The following is an 18,647-nucleotide window of genomic DNA, read 5'->3' as shown; positions in this document are numbered from 1 at the left end:
CTTGCAGTCCCCAGGACCCAGAAGCCTGGCTCGGTGTCTGGCAGAAGGACAGGCAGAGGAGCGCCTGGGTGGCTCAGTGGGTTAAAGCCTATGCCTTCAGCTCAGGTCATGATCCTGGAGTCCCACGATTGAGCCCCACATTGGGATCTCTGCTCAGCAGGAGCCTGCTTCCCCGACCCCCCCTTGCCTGCCTACTTGTGATCTGTGTCTGTCAAATAAAATCATTAAAAAAAAAAAAAGGACAGGCAGAAGACCTGGCCACCCCTGCGCGCGCAGTCACCTCGTATTCCACCATGGCTTTCTTCATGCTCTCCACGTCGAATATCATCTTAATGAGCTCCTGCACCGGCTTGGGAAGCTTGGACTTGGTGCCGGGGTTCACTGTCAGCTTCTTGACCGCATCTTCATCCTTTAGAGAAAAGTGAACTGGTCAAAGGCCCCGTTCAACAACCCAAGCCAAGTGGCGATAGCATCTGGGCCGCAGACAAAGGAGCCACAGGTACCCCCAGCACAGAAGGCTGAGGTAGTATCTGCACCTGGACCAGAGGCTTCCCCACCATCCCCGTGGGGGCTCCAGATGCTTCCTCCAATGGCCACTGCAGGTGCCCAGCTCCATGCCTGCTGACCTGCACTCCCACCCCCTCATGCCCTCACCTCCCCACCCTGGGAACTGGCCCACGGCCCCACTCTGGAAGAGCTGGGAAGCCACCAAGCCAAACCATGGACCGAGGGGACACCGGGTAACTTCTCCGGTCTTGTACTACTGCACCCCAGGGCCAACCAGAAGATGTCCATGCAGTCTTCACCATAGTCCTAAAGGTTCAGACACCCATTTCCTGCCACACAGACTGACAGCAGGAACTCTCCACTCTCTGTGGCCTCCCTCTGCTCCATGATCACACTTTTTTAAAAAAAAATTTTATTTATTTATGTGACAAGACAAAGATCACAAGTAGGTAGAGAGGCAGGCAGAAAGGAGGAAGCAGGCTCCCCGCTGAGCAGAGAGCCCGACATGGGGCTCAATTCCAGGACTCTGGGATTGTGACCTGAGCCGAAGGCAGAGGCCTTAACTTACTGAGCCACCCAGGTGCCCCTGTGATCACACTTTCAACACTGGACTGTGTGTGCCCACTCTCTGGGGAACCCAAGCTAAGTCAGGACCACACCGCACTGTAGACTGTTGAACCCTTGTCATTTACGAACGGCCAGAGGATAGGAAATATGTCCTGCCCCTGACAGTGTCCCCAGCAATGAACAGTGCTGGGTATCTGCTCTGAGTGGAACACTGATCCTGGCATCTGTTGTGTTCACCCAAGCGGCGTGGCGCTCCGTGGGCCCTGTTCACTCCAGATGCGGCTGTCAACTACGCTTTCTGTCGCAACACCAAGTCTCCAAGGCTCTCAGGGTCACGGCTTCTGGCTCTCTGAGGAGGCCAACGTTCACAGTGAAACACCTTATTTGAACTGATCTACTCTGTGGCCTCCCTCTCCGGGGGTGATAAGCGGAGATGTTTACATATTCAGGAGCACCGTCACAGGGGAGTCACAGACCATAAACCACCACCCCGGGCCATCTGGGCAGCCCTGCCAGATGCTGCTCTAGGACAGTGCACCTGAATTCAGTAGCCCTGATTTTGAAAGGTGATCAGTCTGAACAGAGAGACACACTGCAAGGGCTGAAAACACACCAGATTTCAAAGATCTGGTTTCAGAGAAGGTCGGAAGGGGAGGAAAAAGAACTAACTAATGTTAGTTTCACGGTTTCTTTCAGATTTTTAAAATGCAGCTATTGAAATATCAAGGTTACAAAGGTGGTTGTCTATCACTATTGGACAGCATCTTCCAAAAGCCGTGCGGGCGTTGGGGGGGTGGTGGTTCTTGACATAGCGTGCAGGGCAAAACTCCAGTTCTCTGGTGAGGAAAGTACCCATGAAGGGACAGGAGCACCAAAGACCCACACCGTGACTTTGTGCTCAACTCTGGGTGATTAGGATTTTGTTTCTCAAAAATTTTAAATGTTATTTTTGAAATTAGAAAAACTGACCAGTAGGGGGCACTGCTGAGTCAGACAAGCCAGGATCTCAACCTCAGCATTACAAAGTAAATTCTGTTTTTTAAAAAAGATATTTTAAAGTAATTTCCACACCCAAAGTGGGATTTGGACTCAAAATCCCAAGATCAAGAGTTGTTACTGACTGAGCCACCCAGATGCCCTGGGGTTTTTTTGTTTGTTTTGTTTTTAAAAAGAAATACATGAGGTGGGAGGTTGGGGTACCAGGTGGTGGGTATTATAGAGGGCACGGATTGCATGGAGCACTGGGTGTGGTGAAAAAATAATGAATACTGTTTTTCTAAAAATAAATAAAGTGGAAAAAAAGAAAAAAGAAATACATGAGCCTCTAGCGGCTCAGATGGAGCATGACTCGGTTTCAGGGTCATTGAGTTCATGCCCCACATGGGATGTAGTTTACTTAAGTAAACTACGTAAGCAAAAAGCCATGAAAAAAAGTGTATTTTTCTTCTCCTATGATTTTCTTCATAATGTTTTCTCCCCTCCAGCTTAGCTTGTAATAAAACGACAGTGTACAATATACACATCACAAGATGAGTTCAAATCAACTTAGGCTATTGGTCAGGCTTCACGTCAACAACAGATTAAGTTTTGGGGAGTCAAGTTAAACATGGATTTTTGACTGCATCATGGGGAGAGGTCAGTGCCCTTGACCCTCTACACTGTTCAGGGGTCAAATGCAATAGATTTTTCTATAAAAGCCAGAATAAGCATCTTGTCAGAACAAACGTAAACAAAGGTTATCAGCCAAGGGATAACAGAAGGCTATTTAGTGATATATACAGGAAAATGAGCCTGCCACAAACGTGTAACAGAGGGGCACCTGGGGGATGTAGGGGGTCAAGCGTCTGCCTTCGGCTCAGGTTGTGATCCCAGGGTTCTGGTATCATGTCCTGCTTTTCCGTCTGCCTCTCTCTGCCACTGCCTGCTTGTGCTCCTATTTTCTCTGACAAATAAAATCTTTTAAAAAAAGTAATAGAGGGGCGCCTGGGTGGCTCAGTGGGTTAAGCCACTGCCTTCAGCTCAGGTCATGATCTCAGAGTCCTGGGATCGAGCCCCGCATCGGGCTCTCTTCTCAGCAGGGAGCCTGCTTCCTCCTCTCTCTCTGCCTGCCTCTCTGTCTGCTTGTGATCTCCGTCTGTCAAATAAATAAATAAAATCTTTAAAAAAAAAAAAAAAAAAAGTAATAGAAATGATCAGAAGAGCATCTGGGACCCAAAACCACAATCCAACAAAGGCCATGGCAATGTAATTACATTATTATGCATGCACAAGTGGGCTCAAGGACAGAGGGAGAAGCAGACTCCCCGCTAAGCAGGGGGCCTGACCCGGGACTCAACCCTGGGACTCTGGGATCACGACCTGAGCCAAAGGCAGAAGCTCAACCGACTAAGCCACCCTCTGAACTGTGATAACCTGATGGCCAACCAGGTCCTATGACCTGTGAGGAAAACATGGGGTCAGCCTAGAAGCCACACCTGGAATGTAAGAACCACTTCCCAATGAATGGAGGGAGCAACTTCAAAGACCAATCCCCCTCTTGTTCTCAAAGACGCTACCACGGTCAGCTGAGTTCCTACGTCGCTGTCTGGGTATGACTCGTATTAAGGGTGCTGGATCTCCTTCCAAGTTTCTCCGTCCACGACAGTGACTGTTACCACCATGGTCATACTGCAGGGCACTGATCTGTGTGTTGAACCGACCTCACATTCTCAGGCTCAACCCCCTGCCCCCAGTCGCGGTACAGAAATCCTGCACTTGGGTTATTACTGCACGGTTACGCCTCCGCATGTATGTTCCTAGGGATATGGGAGCGCTCCTGCAAGGTCTGTCTGGTTTTGGTGTTGGCCTAACACTGAGCACTGTCAAGAGTCGAGAAGTGTTTCCTCCTTTGAACGCTGGGGAGCACTGACTCGCAAGGCCATCAGGCCCAGGGCGAGGTCTGGCTACTATGATGATTCTTCCTTCTGCTGGAAGCAGACGGCATAAGAGTAGGGATTACCTGGCCGTAGTCGATCTCCAGAGGGTAGAACTTTTTGGGATACTTTGTGAAGTTCTTGGAATGCCAGGCATTCCCAGTTTTCTCTTCATAAAGCTTCATGAAGTGCTCGATGGCATCCTCTTTGGATGGCACCTGCTCTAGTTTATTGCTGCCAATGACGGTGCCCACGCGGCCCCACGACCTGAAGATCCAGTAGCTGTGAGGGCACAGGGTGGGGGGGGGGGAGGAGGAGGATCACACACAGACCCGAGGGCCGGCCGCTTCTGTGCTGGGAGCAGGTTCCCTCCCTACGTTCTGCCTGGGGACACAGAGCTGCGGCCCCCAAGATGATGCCACGGACACAGAGGAACAAAGGAAACACAAAGACCTTCACTTGTGAGGAAATGGAGAGTTGGAACTTTCAAGAACTGCCTTTCGAATCGTATTGGTGAATGGACCCAAAAAATGCCAAAGCACAGATTACACTTGATCTGCCAGCCAAGCTCGCAGAACAAGTGTATAAATTCTGACTGTAAGATAAACACCCATCTCATTCCTCACAGAAGCAAAGTAAGCATCGCTTGGAAGTTTTGTACTCAAGATACACAACCATGAGCGACAAAACCTAGATACTGGAGCCTCTGGGCTCAGATTCAACGGGCTTGGGCTGGGTGTGTGTGTGCGTGTCAGAGGCACACAGGCTGAGGCCACTGCTCTTGGTTCCCATGGCAACCGGGGGCCCACACCACTGGCACCCTAGGTGCCACACTGCTTGGCTTTGAGGGATTCATTTTTCTTGGTGGAAAGAACGCATCACATAATTTTTACATCATGACAGAGATGCCCTCTGGGTGGCTCAGTTGGTTAAGCAACTGGTGTCAGCTCGGGTCATGAACTCAGGGTCATGGGACTGAGCCCCATGTCAGGCCTCTCCCTTAGCCTCTGCCCCTACCCTGTGCTTGTGCTCTATCAAATAAATAAAATCTTAAACATTATTTGCTCGGGTTCCTCCTGGAAACGTCTAGGAAGTGCTCTACTAAGCTGTCCTAGAGAAGTGTCCAGACCTGACAGCCCACGTTGTCCCTTCACTGTGAAAACCAGTTAAAACTAGGCCACCAGAGCAGGTGATAAGACACAGGACACTGAGCTTATGTCTTCAGAAAACCCAAGTAGCCTACTAGATACATTGGACTTTTGGGGTTCCATCTGATATTCACTTTTAGACGAAAGCCCTGGTGAGAAGCTGAGGCAATGGGAGGCACCCAGCTGCTCGGCGCCAACAAACGGCCACCAGTCAAGGCTTCATAGGCACCGACATCATGCCCCCTCCGCCGAGGCCACGGCTACACAGCATCTGGTTTTCAACCAACAACTGGAGTCCCAGCAGCAAAGCGGTTTCCACTTGCCAAGAAGACCAAGTCCAGGTTAGCCCACGAGGCTCAGGGACCCTGGATTCCTCAAGGGGCTGTAGACAGAGTGTCTCGAGAGATGGCGGGACAGCGTGTCCTGGGAAGTTGGGGCGCTGGATGGAAGGGAGCCAGGCTGTGTGGCGTGCCGGTATCTTCCCTCTGGCCAAAGACCTCCCCACACCCCTCACAGGCCCACTCCCTCACAGGGCCACCACGAGGGACTCTTCCCCATCCCCAGACACACCGGCTTTCTCTGTCATCCTCCAGGAGCTGCAGCTTGTAGTAGGAGTTGGTCCCCTTCACGATGTCCACCAGGCCAAGGGTGGCACTGAACACCTTCCCTCCTTTCTCCAGGACGTGCGCAGAATGTTCCAGACCTGTTGCAGAGGCATGGCGCCTGGTTTTCTCTCTAAAAGGGCGGCCGATAAGCTCGGGGAGAAGGGGGTCTGCAGGCGGGGCACTCACACCTGCCTGGACACTCCTTGTGGGAGGCTCCCCACAAGGCCCAGGGGAGCCCAAAAAGGCAGGGGTGTGCAGGTGTGGTCCGGAAGCCCCCCATCTCTGGACCACCTGCCCGCTCACACTCCTGTGTGCTCACCAGAGTCCGGATCCACAGCGGCTCCACCTTTAAGAGTTAATTTCATTCTCTTCTCAGATTTGTTGATGCCTTGGAAAAGAACAAGAAAGGAAAACAAGTAAAACAAAAACCAGAAAGTCAGGGTGGGGAGGCAGGGTGAGGGGGTGGTATGCCAACGGGTCTAGGCAGTCTTGGCCAGAGTGTCTCGGGAGCATGCGGGCCCGGGATCCCGGGCAGCCTGGGGCCTCACCTTCCTCCTTGACGGGGCCCTTGCTCTTCTTAGAGAGCGCAGACCCTGACTTTGCTCTTGGGGCTGCAGGCTCTTCTGGCTCAGCCTTCACCTCAGCGCCCCAGGGGGCCAGGAGGTGGGCCGAGAGCAAGTCTGGAAGGCTCTTGGCGGAACTGGACACGTCGCAAAGGAAGTCCTCAGACACCACGCGGATGCCGGCCTCGCGCACCTCCTCCATCTTCCTGCTCATCTTGTCCACCTCCTCTGCTCAGACCAGGGAAGAACAGCCGGAGCGTCAGTGCGAAGCGCAATCAGAGCCCCACTGACCGAGCCCCCTCCTTGTCACCCAGCGCCAGGGGGGCCACATGGTACGGGCAGATGCGCCCCAAGAGAGACAGTCCGACGGCGGGAGCAGGAAGGGAGCCCGTGTCCCTCTGCCAGACCCTGCTGCGTCCCATGCGCATGACTGGCAAGTGGCTTCCCCCGACTTGGAAGGAGGCCTCTCCATGCTGCTGATGCTGGTGTGCAGAAGCTTTCCAGTTTGACGGGGTCCTGTTGGTCTGGCTCTGCTCTTACTGCAAGCGTCAGAAATCACCAAAACCAACTCTAGGGGCTCGCTGTTTCCTCCTCGGAGTTCTTTGGCTCCAGATCTCCCATCCAAGTGTTCGATCCAACCTGTGTGGATCTGTCGGTGGAGCCAGGCAGAGACCTGGCTCTCCCCATCATGAACCTCGGCTCCTCCGCAACAGATGAACTAACCACGTACACGGAGGCTCGCTTCCCAGCTCTCCAAGCTGTTCCGCTGGTCTATGTGTGTTCTGATGTCAGCCTGTCTTGTTCTGGTCACTAGAGCTTGTGACACAGTGTGCTGTCAGGGAGCGCGAGGCCTCTTGCCCTGTCCTCAGAAAGGCTCTGGCTATCCGCAGGAGCTGCTGTCTGCTCCAGATCTGACAGCAGCGCCGGGCTTTCACGGGGACGGCTTGAGTCTATGCAGAGCACACCTCATGACCCTGACTTCTGGCTCCTGACTTGGTAAATTACTTACCTCCAATTCTGCAAGATTCTTCCCTGGACACTTTATCTTGTGCGGTCATTTGGCATATATTCCAGTTTCTTTGCTCTGACTCACTCTATGGGTTTCTATCCGTTGACAAAGCAAGTTCCTCTCTGGGTCCAAAGGACCAACCCTCATGTACGAAGGAGTCTGTCCGGCTCTGCAACCCCTGAGCTTGTCACACCCCACCCCAGGGCTGTGGAGGGGCCAAGACCATCAGTGTCTCTGAGGGCAGGAGTTCAGACTGGCTGAGAACATCAGTCAGCAGCCTTCCACTGGGGACACAAGGCACACACACAAGACATGGCAGCTTTGCAAATATAGGTGCTGGCTTTCCCCCATAAAGGACCAAAGAATGCTGTGACCAAAAACCCCCATCTGGGAGTGCCCTGCCAGTGTCACACCACACTCAGCGCATCCCCTCCCCCTGCCAACCTCACTGCCATCCCAGGAGGCACGATGCGGCCCTGCTTTACACAACAGATTCAACTCACTTTTGGTACTGATGCACAGGGAGGCCTTGTTGGCCGTGCCCGTCAATTTCCCGCCGAGTTTCTCGATCATGGCCTTCACCTCTTCCTTGTTCCGTGAGAGTTTCCCGAGAGTCAGGATCTTCATGTTGGACAATGGCTTATCTGGGACGAGAGAACAGTCATTAGGCCATAAGGTCTCAGGGACACCTCAGCTCCCCTCTGACCAGCATCCCTGAGGGAAAAGTCTATGAAGACAGAGGCCCAGGTCTAGTGGGAAAGCAGAGGACAGGATAGCACAGCAGGCGGAGAGCCTGTCCCATCCCTTGACATACAGAGGACCAGGCCAGGGGAGAAGCCCCACGATGATGCTGCCCCACAAATGGGCCAGCCTGGTCAGTGGGGGTTCCTAGCACTGCCCCACAGGTAGAGCAGGAAAGCCACTGTGGGGACCACGGGGCTGTCAGTGGGCTGGGAACAGGAGAGGGAATCACGTGAGCTCCCAATTACTTTTACTCTTTTCCCAACTCCAATCTAAAAATAAGCTACAATTTCTTATATGGTATCTATTAATTAACCCCATCCAACAAACCCATCTCCTCAAGGACAAAGCTTCAGTAGGTAGGACACTGAGCAGATGACAGATTCCAGGCACAAGGCAGGACCTGGCACTTGAGGCCAACACAGCCCCTAGACCAGGAAGGCCCACGACAGAGCTGTGTCTATCTGCAGTCCTAAACGAGAGTCCTACATGCACTCCTAGACCAGAACCTGGAGGGGGACGTCCCTCAAGCCCTCCCTGTGAGGCCAAGTCAGCGTTGACCCCACACCAGAAGCAGCTGGATTCAGAAGACCACACGTACACATGAGCATGTGTACACACACACACAGTCTTCCCCAGGAAGAGGCGGGTCACCATGTTTAGGCGGACTCTTGTCCTCCACCCACCCAACTGTGGCCATCCTCAGACTCCGCCACGCCTTGGAGTGAACAAAGGCAATGAGTCTCTCCAGCAGACAGAAAACCCCAAACCGGTCTCACTCTGTGTGCTGGTGTGTTCGCACTCACACCAATCAGCCCTGCTCTGTGGGCCTGGCACATGGCAGGGCTATGTGCGCCAGAGCCCTGAGCCTCACATTAGTCTCAGGATGACAGACATGCGGTCGGGGTGCCAGGAGTCAGGGAAGCAAGGTCTATCGTGCAGGCTGGAGGACACTCAAAATGTCGTGTCACATCAGGCCCACTGGCCCTTAAGAGGCCACCTCCCAAGTGCCTTCCACCTGCCAAGGGGAGCAGGACTGACACACAGGGAGACCCTCCCCCACTCTGGTCAGGGTCCCCCTGCCCACAGCCAGCCCCAAGCTGTACCTGGCGGAGTGGAGCTGTTCACACCAGCAGGCGCCGAGGCTGTGGAGGGCGGGGCCGCCACCACCGGGGCACTGGTCTCAGGGGGAAATATTCGGTCCTGCTTTTTGATCTTCAATTTTTTGAGGGAAGAAATTTCTCGGAATTCCTGAAGAATTGAACTTTCAGTTAAGAAACCACTTCTTGGGGTGCCTGGGTGGCTCAGTGGGTTAAGCCTCTGCCTTTGGCTAAGGTCATGATCCCAGGATCCTGGGATCGAGCCCCCCATCAGGCTCTCTGCTCAGTGGGGAGACTGCTTCCCTCTCTCTGCCTGCTTCTCTCCCTACTTGTGATCGCTGTCTCTGTCAAATAAATAAATAAAATCTTAAGAACAAAACAAAACAAAAAGAAACCACTTCTCCCTAGAAATAACCCCCCCACCAGAGCAAAGAGGATCTGGATCGTCTACTTCTCACGATCAGGGGTGACATGCACGGCTGGCGTGTCAAGGGGGCTTCGTCAGTCAAGTGTCCAGCTCTTGGTCTGAGCTCAGGTCACAATCTTGGGGTCGTGGGACAAGCGCCACCTGGGGCTCCACACTCAGCAAGGAGTCTGCTTGGGTCTCTCCCTTTCCCTCTGCCCCTCCCCCTGCTCTCTAAAATAAATACATCTTAAACCGATGTGAGGCATCAGTATTCAAGTACATGGCACTGCCAACTGTGTGTTTCCAGCAGTTCCAAGTTTGTAACAACACTGGCATGCATGGGCCGTGAACAAGGTTTTCCCTGAAGACAAACCAACAACACTCAGACTCAGCGGACAGTATGGCCAGGGTCCCTCCCGGGTTGCGCACGCCTACATGGCACTGGAGTTGTGGGGACTTGGAGCACGGACAAGCCCAGAAAGTGGGATGGCAGTGCTTATCTGCTCAGACCCCAGAACCCACCCTGCTCCTGCTTACCTTAGGGGTCACCCAGTCCTTCCGGCTGGGGGTCTGGGTCTTGACCAAGCACTTGGTCCAGGCAGTGACGTCGCCTGTACAGTAGTAGGCATCGCTCTTGAAGACCAGCTGGCCGGAGCACTCCTCACAGGGAAGGAGGGCACCGAACACCATGCCATCTGCCACGCGGTCCAAGATCTGAAGCCCAGAGAGGAGAAGCTACAGGAAGGCCACTCTCTAGCACGGGCAGACAAGCACTCGAGGAGAGAGGAAGAGGGCTCGTCCTGATATGGACTCCCTGGGGCTGCTGGTCTACCCGCAGAGCTCGGGCTGCTGTACCTCAAGAGACCTCCTGTCCAAACGAAGCACCACAGCCCCCGTTCCCCCAGTGATGTAGAAGGGAAGGAGGATCCAGAGCACCCCCTGCTCCTGCGTGAGGAGCCACGCCAGCTGGGGAAACCGGTGGGGTGCTAGCAGTCCTCCTCTCATGAGGGCGGCTCCACGCCCTCCAGACCTGGCAGTTCCTGAGTGTCTGAGCCTTAACATGTGCGGCACGAACACACCAGGCAAATACACAACCCACCCTAGTCTCCCCCAAATCCTAAACCCGGGGCTGATGTATGGGGAGGTTTTCCTGTCCTGGACGTGGCCACCATGCCACAGAACTGCGGCCTTTCCACTCTTCCCAATCACCACTAGTGGGCATCCCACTGGAGGGCTTCCCATGGCCCGGAGGCACAGCACCAGCACTCAGGGACCCAGGCACCTCCCGCGTCTCCCACATGTCCCATAATGCGAAGGCAGCTCACCGCTGACTCCCCAGAGGGCACTTGCTGCTTGTTGAAGATAAGCAGCTCCTTCAGGTCGTTTGTCGAACACACTTTCTTTAGCTCATCCTTGATGCTCCAGATCAGCTCGTTCTGGGCCTGCAGACAGAGCCAGGTGGCTGACAGACCAGCTCTGTCCAGAGACCCCACCAGAAGGGGCTCCCCCGTCTCGCTCAGTCTCCACGGGGGTCCTTGTGCGTCAGCTGAGCTGCACCTCCAAGCTGGTCTCCTCCACAGGTACGTGGCTCAGCCACGCTCTGGGGCATCCCAGTTCCACCCGGAGCATGCTGTCCCTGGGACCACCCCTCACAGACAGGCCCCCCTGGCGCATGGGCCCACTGGCCCCAACACCTGCACCCAAGGACACCAGGCATGGCCATTCTCCAACCCAAACACGGGTGGGGACAATATCCAAGCACCCCGCCGGCCTCAACTGCGTATCCCACTCAGCATCGCATGGGAGCACATCTGCGCTTCTCAGGACACGGAGTTCTCCATCTCGGGAGCCATACACACAGTGCCTCCCCCTGGAAGCTCTGAGCATCCCCACCTCGCCAACACCGTGCCCAGGCCGGCAGCAGCCTCCTCCCTGCTAGAGTCCCCCCCGCCCCCGGCCCCGCTGCAGACTGCACCCCTGCAAACCAGATGTAAAAATGCCAGCCCCACTGACCCCGCGGAGTCGCTCTCCACACCAAGGGTGGATTTTTATGGGGTCCTTTTTAAAGATTTTAAAATTTTTATTTATTTACACACAGAGAGAGAGATCACAAGTAGGCAGAGAGAGAGGGAGAAGCAGGCTCCCTGCTGAGCAGAAAGCCCGATGTGGGACTCGATCCCAGGACCCTGAGATCATGGCCTCAGCTGAGGGCAGAGGCTTTAACCCACTGAACCACCCAGGCTCCCCCTAATGGGGCCTTTTAAAAATACTTTTTCAGTCATCTCTGCCCCCCAAATGGGGCTGAAATTCAGGAACCTGAGATCAAGAGCTGCGTGCTCTCCCAACGGGCCAGCCGGGACCCTGGAGTGAGGAAGATTTTAATGCAACTAGTGAAGCGACAGGACAGCGCACTTGTTCCCAGCTTTGCGTACCTGCCCCACACCCACCTGAGTTGTGCTGCCAGTCACAGGGTGGGGGAGTATGGGCTGAGTCCCGTGGTACAAGTTTCAATGGGAGCAGTGGAATCCCACCACCTGCTCAGCCAAAGCCAGGCTGGCGAGGCCCGGCGGTGGTAGGGGGTGGGGTGGGGTCGGGTGGGGAACATCTGCATTTTTTACGTTCCTTTCATCCTGGATGATGCTTGAGAGAACACCACACCGGTGAGGAAGTGCAAAGTAACAACAGCCACAGCCTTACTACAGCCAGATTCGCAAACGGGTCTGCTGAGGGACAATCACACCAAACTCAGGGTTCTCACCAAGCAGCTCCAACCAGGTCAGACACTGATTCTGATTTTTGTGCCATGGCAAAACCCGGATCCTCTCGTGGAAGCACCACGCAGGCAGAGAGCAAGTTCCCACGACAAGACTGATGCCGGTTCTCCGCAGCTTCCCAGTGCCCTTACAGACTCCACAGCCGCAGATGCTGCGCACCAATGTGTGTGTCAGCACCAAACATCCAGCATTTTCTGATTCATCAACTTTACTGATTCCACGCCCACATCATCAACACGGTGCTGAGTATCTGTGACTACTGACTTGGTCAACGGTTCTGTCCGCTTTTACCACATGCCTTCCATCGCTTCTGCAGACAAGAGCTCTCCACTAAAGAACTAGGGAACAGCCCCGTCTCTTCCAGGCCCCTGTGTGTCCCCAGCAAGTCTGGCACTCCACTAAAGAACTACGGAATGGGGGTGCCTGGGTGGCTCAGTTGGTTAAACAGCTGCCTTCCGCTCAGGTCATGATCCTGGAGCCCAAGGATCGAATCCCACATCCGGATCCTGGCTCTACCAGGAGTCTGCTTCTCCCTCTGATCTCCCCTCTCATGTTCTCTCACGGTCTCTCAAATAAATAAATAAATAAATAAATAAAATCTTAAAAGGAAAAAAAAAAAGAAGAAAAAAGCTCAACTAGGGAACATCCCTGACTCTTTCAGTCCCCTATGCATGCCTGAACTTAACACTGTGTGCGGTGCGTGCTAGAGGCCCTCCAGGTCTAGGATGGCATGCTGCCAAGAGGCTGGGGACCAGCTGGTCCAGCCCCCGGAGCCCAAAAGCGGCTCTCCTTGAAGCACCAAGGCCTTCTCTGGGGGTAGAGGGAAAGCTGTGCTATCTTACCACTGCTCCCAATTTTGGAATTCTTGGAGGTCTCACTGAGTGGGATGCACATGCATCCTGGAACTTTCCTCCCAGGAGGACGACAGAGAATTGAGGCAACTATTGAGCAGACACACAGCTCAGAGCTCACCTTGAGGGCCTTCTCAAGCCTACTATCCCTGTCCTTTTCTTTTTTAGATTTCTTCTTGGCCACTTCATCCATCCCGTCTACCTCGTCGCCTTTCCTCTTTCTGCAAGAGACACGGGAGAAAAAGAACCATCAGAACCCTGGAACCAGCGACTCAGGGGACACAGGAACTTCCTGTCCCTGTAGCTCCTGCCTGCCAGGCCCCGCATGCACATCTTGCTCTACTCCCCAGAGCTCAGGGTCTGCCTGGGCAGTATTGGTGACAGGCCCCACATACAGCACAGTTTACTCTGCTTCCGAGGGGTGGCCCCAGGGCCTTGGAAAAAGCCTGCACCTGACATCAAAACTCCCCATGTATCTCTTGACACAAATGAAGCAGCTAGAAGGTTCTGGCAGGGACTGTGACAGGTTAAGCCCATAGCCGGGGCAGGGATTATAGAAGGATGAACCACTCGTGCCAGGGTTGAGCCTTTCAAGCTAAACCACAGGGCTGCTCCTGGTGCGGTTATCCAAGGCTGGATAACACTGTCATCCCCCCCCAGCCACGGGAGCAGGTCCCTGAACACCTGGCTCAGCCCTCACCTGACCGGGGTGGGGGGTGTGGAGTGTGGGACGCACAGGGCAGTAGGAAGAATCCTCAGAAGTCATGGTGGTTAAGGGTCTGCTGCAGCTGTCACAGACCCGGCTTCAAACCCCTGCACTTTCCCTCATGCACGAACGGAGAACCCACGTGCCTTCCAGAGAGTGACTTGACCCCATTAAGCACCCAGCACGATGCTTGCCACTCTGTTACTGCCCCACTGATGCTGGCTATTGCCATGGCACACAGGGGAGCTTAGGCCTCCCTGCACACACAGCACGGGCTGGCCTGACCTTAATCCATGCCCGATTTTCCAGTTTTCCTGTCTCCTCCAGAGCTGCATACGCTGTGGGTGAGCTTGTGTGTGATGAAGCCAGGTAGCACCTGACAGCGGCTTGATGATGGGAAGGTGAGAATCACCCCAGTCCCAACACTGTCCACAGCTGGGCATGGCCCTGCCACCCTTCCCCTGCTGTGCCCATGACCCCAACTGACTCCAGACCGGGGCCCAGAGACCAGCAGAAGGGACGGGAAAGAAGCGCCTGCCGACTCCAGATTGGCTCCAACTGGACTTCCCGTCCTCAGTGTTGGTGCCACAGAAACCCCATACCATTCTGACACTACACCAGGGGGCTCCTCATCCACAGGTCCCCTCCTCCCGCCACGATCCTCCTAGCAACAGCAGAGACCCAGAAACGCAAAATGCCGCAGGGATGGGAAAGCAGGTCATGCAAAGGTCCCAGGAAATGTAGTGCTTGGCTCGGGCACAGGGAATACTCAGGGCCGGGGGTGCTGGCAGTGGCAGCTAGCTGGTCCCACCTGTCTGTGGATCAGAAGGGGAAGAGGGAACAGATGGGCAGGAGCTATGGGAGTTACAGGGGCATGCACCCAGGAATGGCAGAGCGCAGCCATAACCATCCTTCACTGTGCACCCCTAGCTCGCTGCAGGTCAGCAAAGAGAGATGCCAGAATAGCCTGGAATCTGCAGGGTCTACCCGGGGCCCTACCCCCATAACCCCCCTCAACTACCCTTCACTCTTGACTCCTGGGAGCTGCTTCTTCAGGGTTTCCTTATCCTCTGCTGCCAGGAGGCTGAAGCCCTTGAGCTGGCTAGCGCTGTACTCAGCCCGGAAGCCCAGCTCCTCCCTATTTCTCACAAAGCAGTCTGGGTGGTACCAGCGGTCGATCATGCCCAGCTGGGGCTTCTCTGGGTCCAGCATCTTCTTAGATAGGCGGATCTGGCCCTGCAGGAAGAACCACATGTGGTACCAAGAAAAGAAGAGTGACGGCGACATCAGGGACTTGGGGACACAAAGGTTAGCTGGTAGCCCAGCCAAGGGGCCTCAGGTCCGCACCAAGGGCACTAGAAGGGTTGGTGGCAGTCTCGGACTGCTTTCTGCTGCCAAGGACTGTGTGCCAGCCAAAGCCTCAGTGCCCCCATTTTAAATGAGGTCAACTCCACCCACCCACCCAGGCACGTGAGGATGCGCAACCTCTTCCCTGAGAACATCCTGCCAGGCCGGAGCTGATGCAAGCAGAGCTGGCCTTGACCACTAGCTAGGATGCCACCCCGCAAGCCCCCACCCCAGTGGCCTTGCCCCCCCACCGCCGTGACCCCACACTACAATTCTGTGCAGCCTTGGGGACCAGGTTGGGGACCCCAGGCCTGACATTCTCAGGAGCTCCGAGCCTGGGAGACATTTACTGAAGCTGAACCGCCAGCGCTGGGCTAACTAACCCCCACAGCCCTGCATCTTCTCTTCTCTGGACACCCGACAAGGCAGCTGCCAGACAGCCAGGTGGCTCCAGCGGCCAAACCCCTCCCCTGGGCTCACCTTCTCAATCTTCTCCATGCAGCCCTTGCACGTGCTTCTGTTGGACTTGGCGTACTCGGCCGCAAAGTCAGCCAGTGTCTTGTCCGTCTTGCCTCCGCCTCCATCTTGGCCCTTGCCTGAAGGATGGAGCATAGCAGCGCGCGCTCAGCTTCAGAGTGGCCGCAGAGAGCCCGAACCCCTCAAGCCCTGGGACACCTCGTGCTTGGGCAATTGCGACTGGCCCAGCTCCCTGGCGTCTGTTTCTAACAACTGTGGCTAATACAGCTGCTCTTTTGGCAAGAAAAGACAACCCTTCCTTGGACAGGATCTTGGAACAGCATGGCGCCCGAGGGTGCCGGTCTCACGTTCTGGCTCCTTCCATCACTGCCCCGGTCCCCCCCTCACTTTGGACAAAGTGCTAGCTTCCCGCTAATCATGAAAGCTGCGTCCTCCACAACATTTGAACTCCACCTTCTGATTTCCAAGATCCTTCTAGGCATCATAGTTACATGCTGAAATTAAAGGTTTTTTTTGTTGTTTTAAAAATTTATTTATTTATTTATTTATTTGACAGAGAGAGAGAGAGAGAGAGATCACAAGTAGGCAGAGAGGCAGGCAGAGAGAGAGAGGAGGAAGCAGGCTCCCTGCTGAGCAGAGAGCCCGATGCGGGACTTGATCCCAGGACCCTGAGTCACGACCTGAGCCGAAGGCAGCGGCTTAACCCACTGAGCCACCCAGGCGCCCTGTTGTTTTTTTTTTTAAAGGGGTATCTTCACACAGAAACAGGAGTGCAAATAGCAAACACGCAGGGAGGTGGCATTTCTCAATGGGAAAGCTGTGGGGGGAAAGCTGGGGTCATTCGGCACAGAACCTTGGGGACCAACAGCTAAGCACCTGGAACAAAGGAGTCTTTTCTTACATAGAAGTGAGTCGTAGACTGAAAGTTTCTGTCTTAAGATCAGGAACAATACAAGGCCTTCTTCCCCCACCACATCTACTCAACACTGTCTTGAAGGCTCTAGCAAGTGCCACTAGGGCAAGAAAAGGAGACAGAAGGTGTAAGTTTGGAAAAGAACAGGTAAAGCACCTCTACCTGTAGGGACAGGACTGCACCAGCAGGAATATAAAAAAAAAAAACCTACTTCTACCAGTAAGTGAATTGAGCAAATCTGGATGAGGCAAGATCAACAAAGAAAATGTTCCTATAGGGTGCCTGGGTGGCTCAGTGGGTTAAGCCGCTGCCTTCGGCTCAGGTCATGATCTCAGGGTCCTGGGATCGAGTCCCGCATCGGGCGCTCTGCTCAGCAGGGAGCCTGCTTCCTCCTCTCTCTCTCTGCCTGCCTCTCTGCCTACTTGTGATCTCTCTCTGTCAAATAAATAAATAAAATCTTAAAAAAGAAAGAAAGAAAGAAAGAAAGAAAATGTTCCTATATATGAACAATAGACATTATAAAAGGAAATTAAACGATACTCCTATTCAAGTAGCGTTTTAAACACATAGAACACTTAGAAAAAGATTTACCAAGACACACAAATCCTCCCCAGGAAAGCTTCAGGCCGGTGTGAAGTTAACAAAGACCCAAGTTAAGTGGAGAGATACTACAGGTCTATGGACTGACTGACCCAACCAGGTAGCGTATCAATAAGCCAATCCCATTTGACACCCCAACCCCTGATTCCAGGTGATGCTAATCAAAATCCTAGGGAGCCGGTTTGGGCAAGAAATCCGTAAGTTTACCACAAAATTTGTAGGGAATAACATAGGACCTAGAAAGGTCAACACAATATTGAAAGAGAACAAAGCTGAGTGAGTGATGGCACCATCTGTTTACTTTGAAACTCTGATGGGGAGGTAACCACTTACTCCCTCCACACTATGCGATTTCATGATGTCCCACAAAGTTGTAGGAATTAGGGACAGTGAGATGCTGGCAGACACAGCAGCCAAGGGGGATCAGAGTCCAGAGACACACCCAGCTGTGCAGTCACATGTCTTAAAGTCTTCACAAAAATGATAACAGAAACAACATGGTACCCACCAGGAAGAAATAAAAAACCACCCCCTCCTCCCACTTAACACAAACGTTCAACTGGAAACCAAATATGAACGCCAGGACCAACAAACTTCCAGAAGAAAACAAAGGAGGGTATGTCATAGTAAACAGGGAAGATTTCTCAGAAGGTGGACAGCCCTTATTTAAAAAGGAGAAAAAAAAAAAAATCAACCACTACTCTTCATAAAATGTCAGTAATTAAACAATGACAATACCCAGAATGATAAAAGGTATTCACGTTACCTATCTCTAATAAGGGACGCACACCTAGAATATTCTTTTTTTTTTTTGAAGACTTTGTTTATTTGACAGAGAGAGAGATCACAAGCAGGCAGAGAGGCAGGTGGGTGGGTGGGGGAAGCAGGCTCCCTGCTGAGCAGAGAGCCTGATGTGGGACTCATCCCAGGACCCTGAGATCATGACCTGAGCTGAAGGCAGAGGATTAACCCACTGAGCCACCCAGGAGCCCTCGCACCTAGAATATTCCAAGAACTCCTACAACTCAAGAAAAAGACCAGTACCAACCAAAACCACACTGAGCTCTCACTACACTCATATCCGGAGCAAATACCGAAGCGTGCCTGTGCCAGGTGCTGACGAGGATGGGAACTGGTACAACCCAAGGACAGTCTGACAGTTTCCTGAAACAGATGTTCCTGAACGAACATCCACGGACACTCTACCGCTCCATTCTTAGGTGATCGTCCTGGAGAAACATGACTGTGTGTCACGCAGAGATGCGTACACAAACGTGAACAGTCGCTGTATTTGCACCAGCGCGAGGCTGGGAACAGATCGGCTCAACCGTGATCTACTGCAATGATCATCCCTCAGCAATCCCTCATGGTGACACGCCAGGCAGCCTGTGCCTCACAGACCTTGTGCTGAGTGGAAAGAA

The 18,647-nt window shown here is 53.6% G+C and overlaps 1 protein-coding gene across 1 annotated transcript in view; it reads right to left on the bottom strand.

The window, feature by feature from the left end:
* The window catches only part of PARP1 (poly(ADP-ribose) polymerase 1), a 36,982-nt gene that overhangs the window by 8,586 nt on the left and 9,749 nt on the right, over positions 1–18,647 (bottom strand). The window contains exons 3-14 of the mRNA XM_044267396.1: positions 15,717–15,832; positions 14,911–15,125; positions 13,305–13,404; positions 10,884–11,000; positions 10,096–10,272; positions 9,159–9,303; positions 7,815–7,955; positions 6,288–6,530; positions 6,059–6,127; positions 5,705–5,837; positions 4,073–4,268; positions 281–409 (exon numbers count right to left, since the gene is read on the bottom strand). Of these exons, the coding sequence (XP_044123331.1) occupies positions 281–409; positions 4,073–4,268; positions 5,705–5,837; positions 6,059–6,127; positions 6,288–6,530; positions 7,815–7,955; positions 9,159–9,303; positions 10,096–10,272; positions 10,884–11,000; positions 13,305–13,404; positions 14,911–15,125; positions 15,717–15,832 (1,781 nt within the window). The remainder of the gene's footprint in view (positions 1–280; positions 410–4,072; positions 4,269–5,704; positions 5,838–6,058; positions 6,128–6,287; positions 6,531–7,814; positions 7,956–9,158; positions 9,304–10,095; positions 10,273–10,883; positions 11,001–13,304; positions 13,405–14,910; positions 15,126–15,716; positions 15,833–18,647) is intronic.

Source organism: Neovison vison, chromosome 10 (genome assembly GCF_020171115.1).
Source record: "Neovison vison isolate M4711 chromosome 10, ASM_NN_V1, whole genome shotgun sequence".
Lineage (NCBI taxonomy): Eukaryota > Metazoa > Chordata > Mammalia > Carnivora > Mustelidae > Neogale > Neogale vison.
The sequence above is the reverse complement of the archived record's forward strand: the minus strand, read 5'-3'. Positions and strand labels throughout refer to the sequence as shown.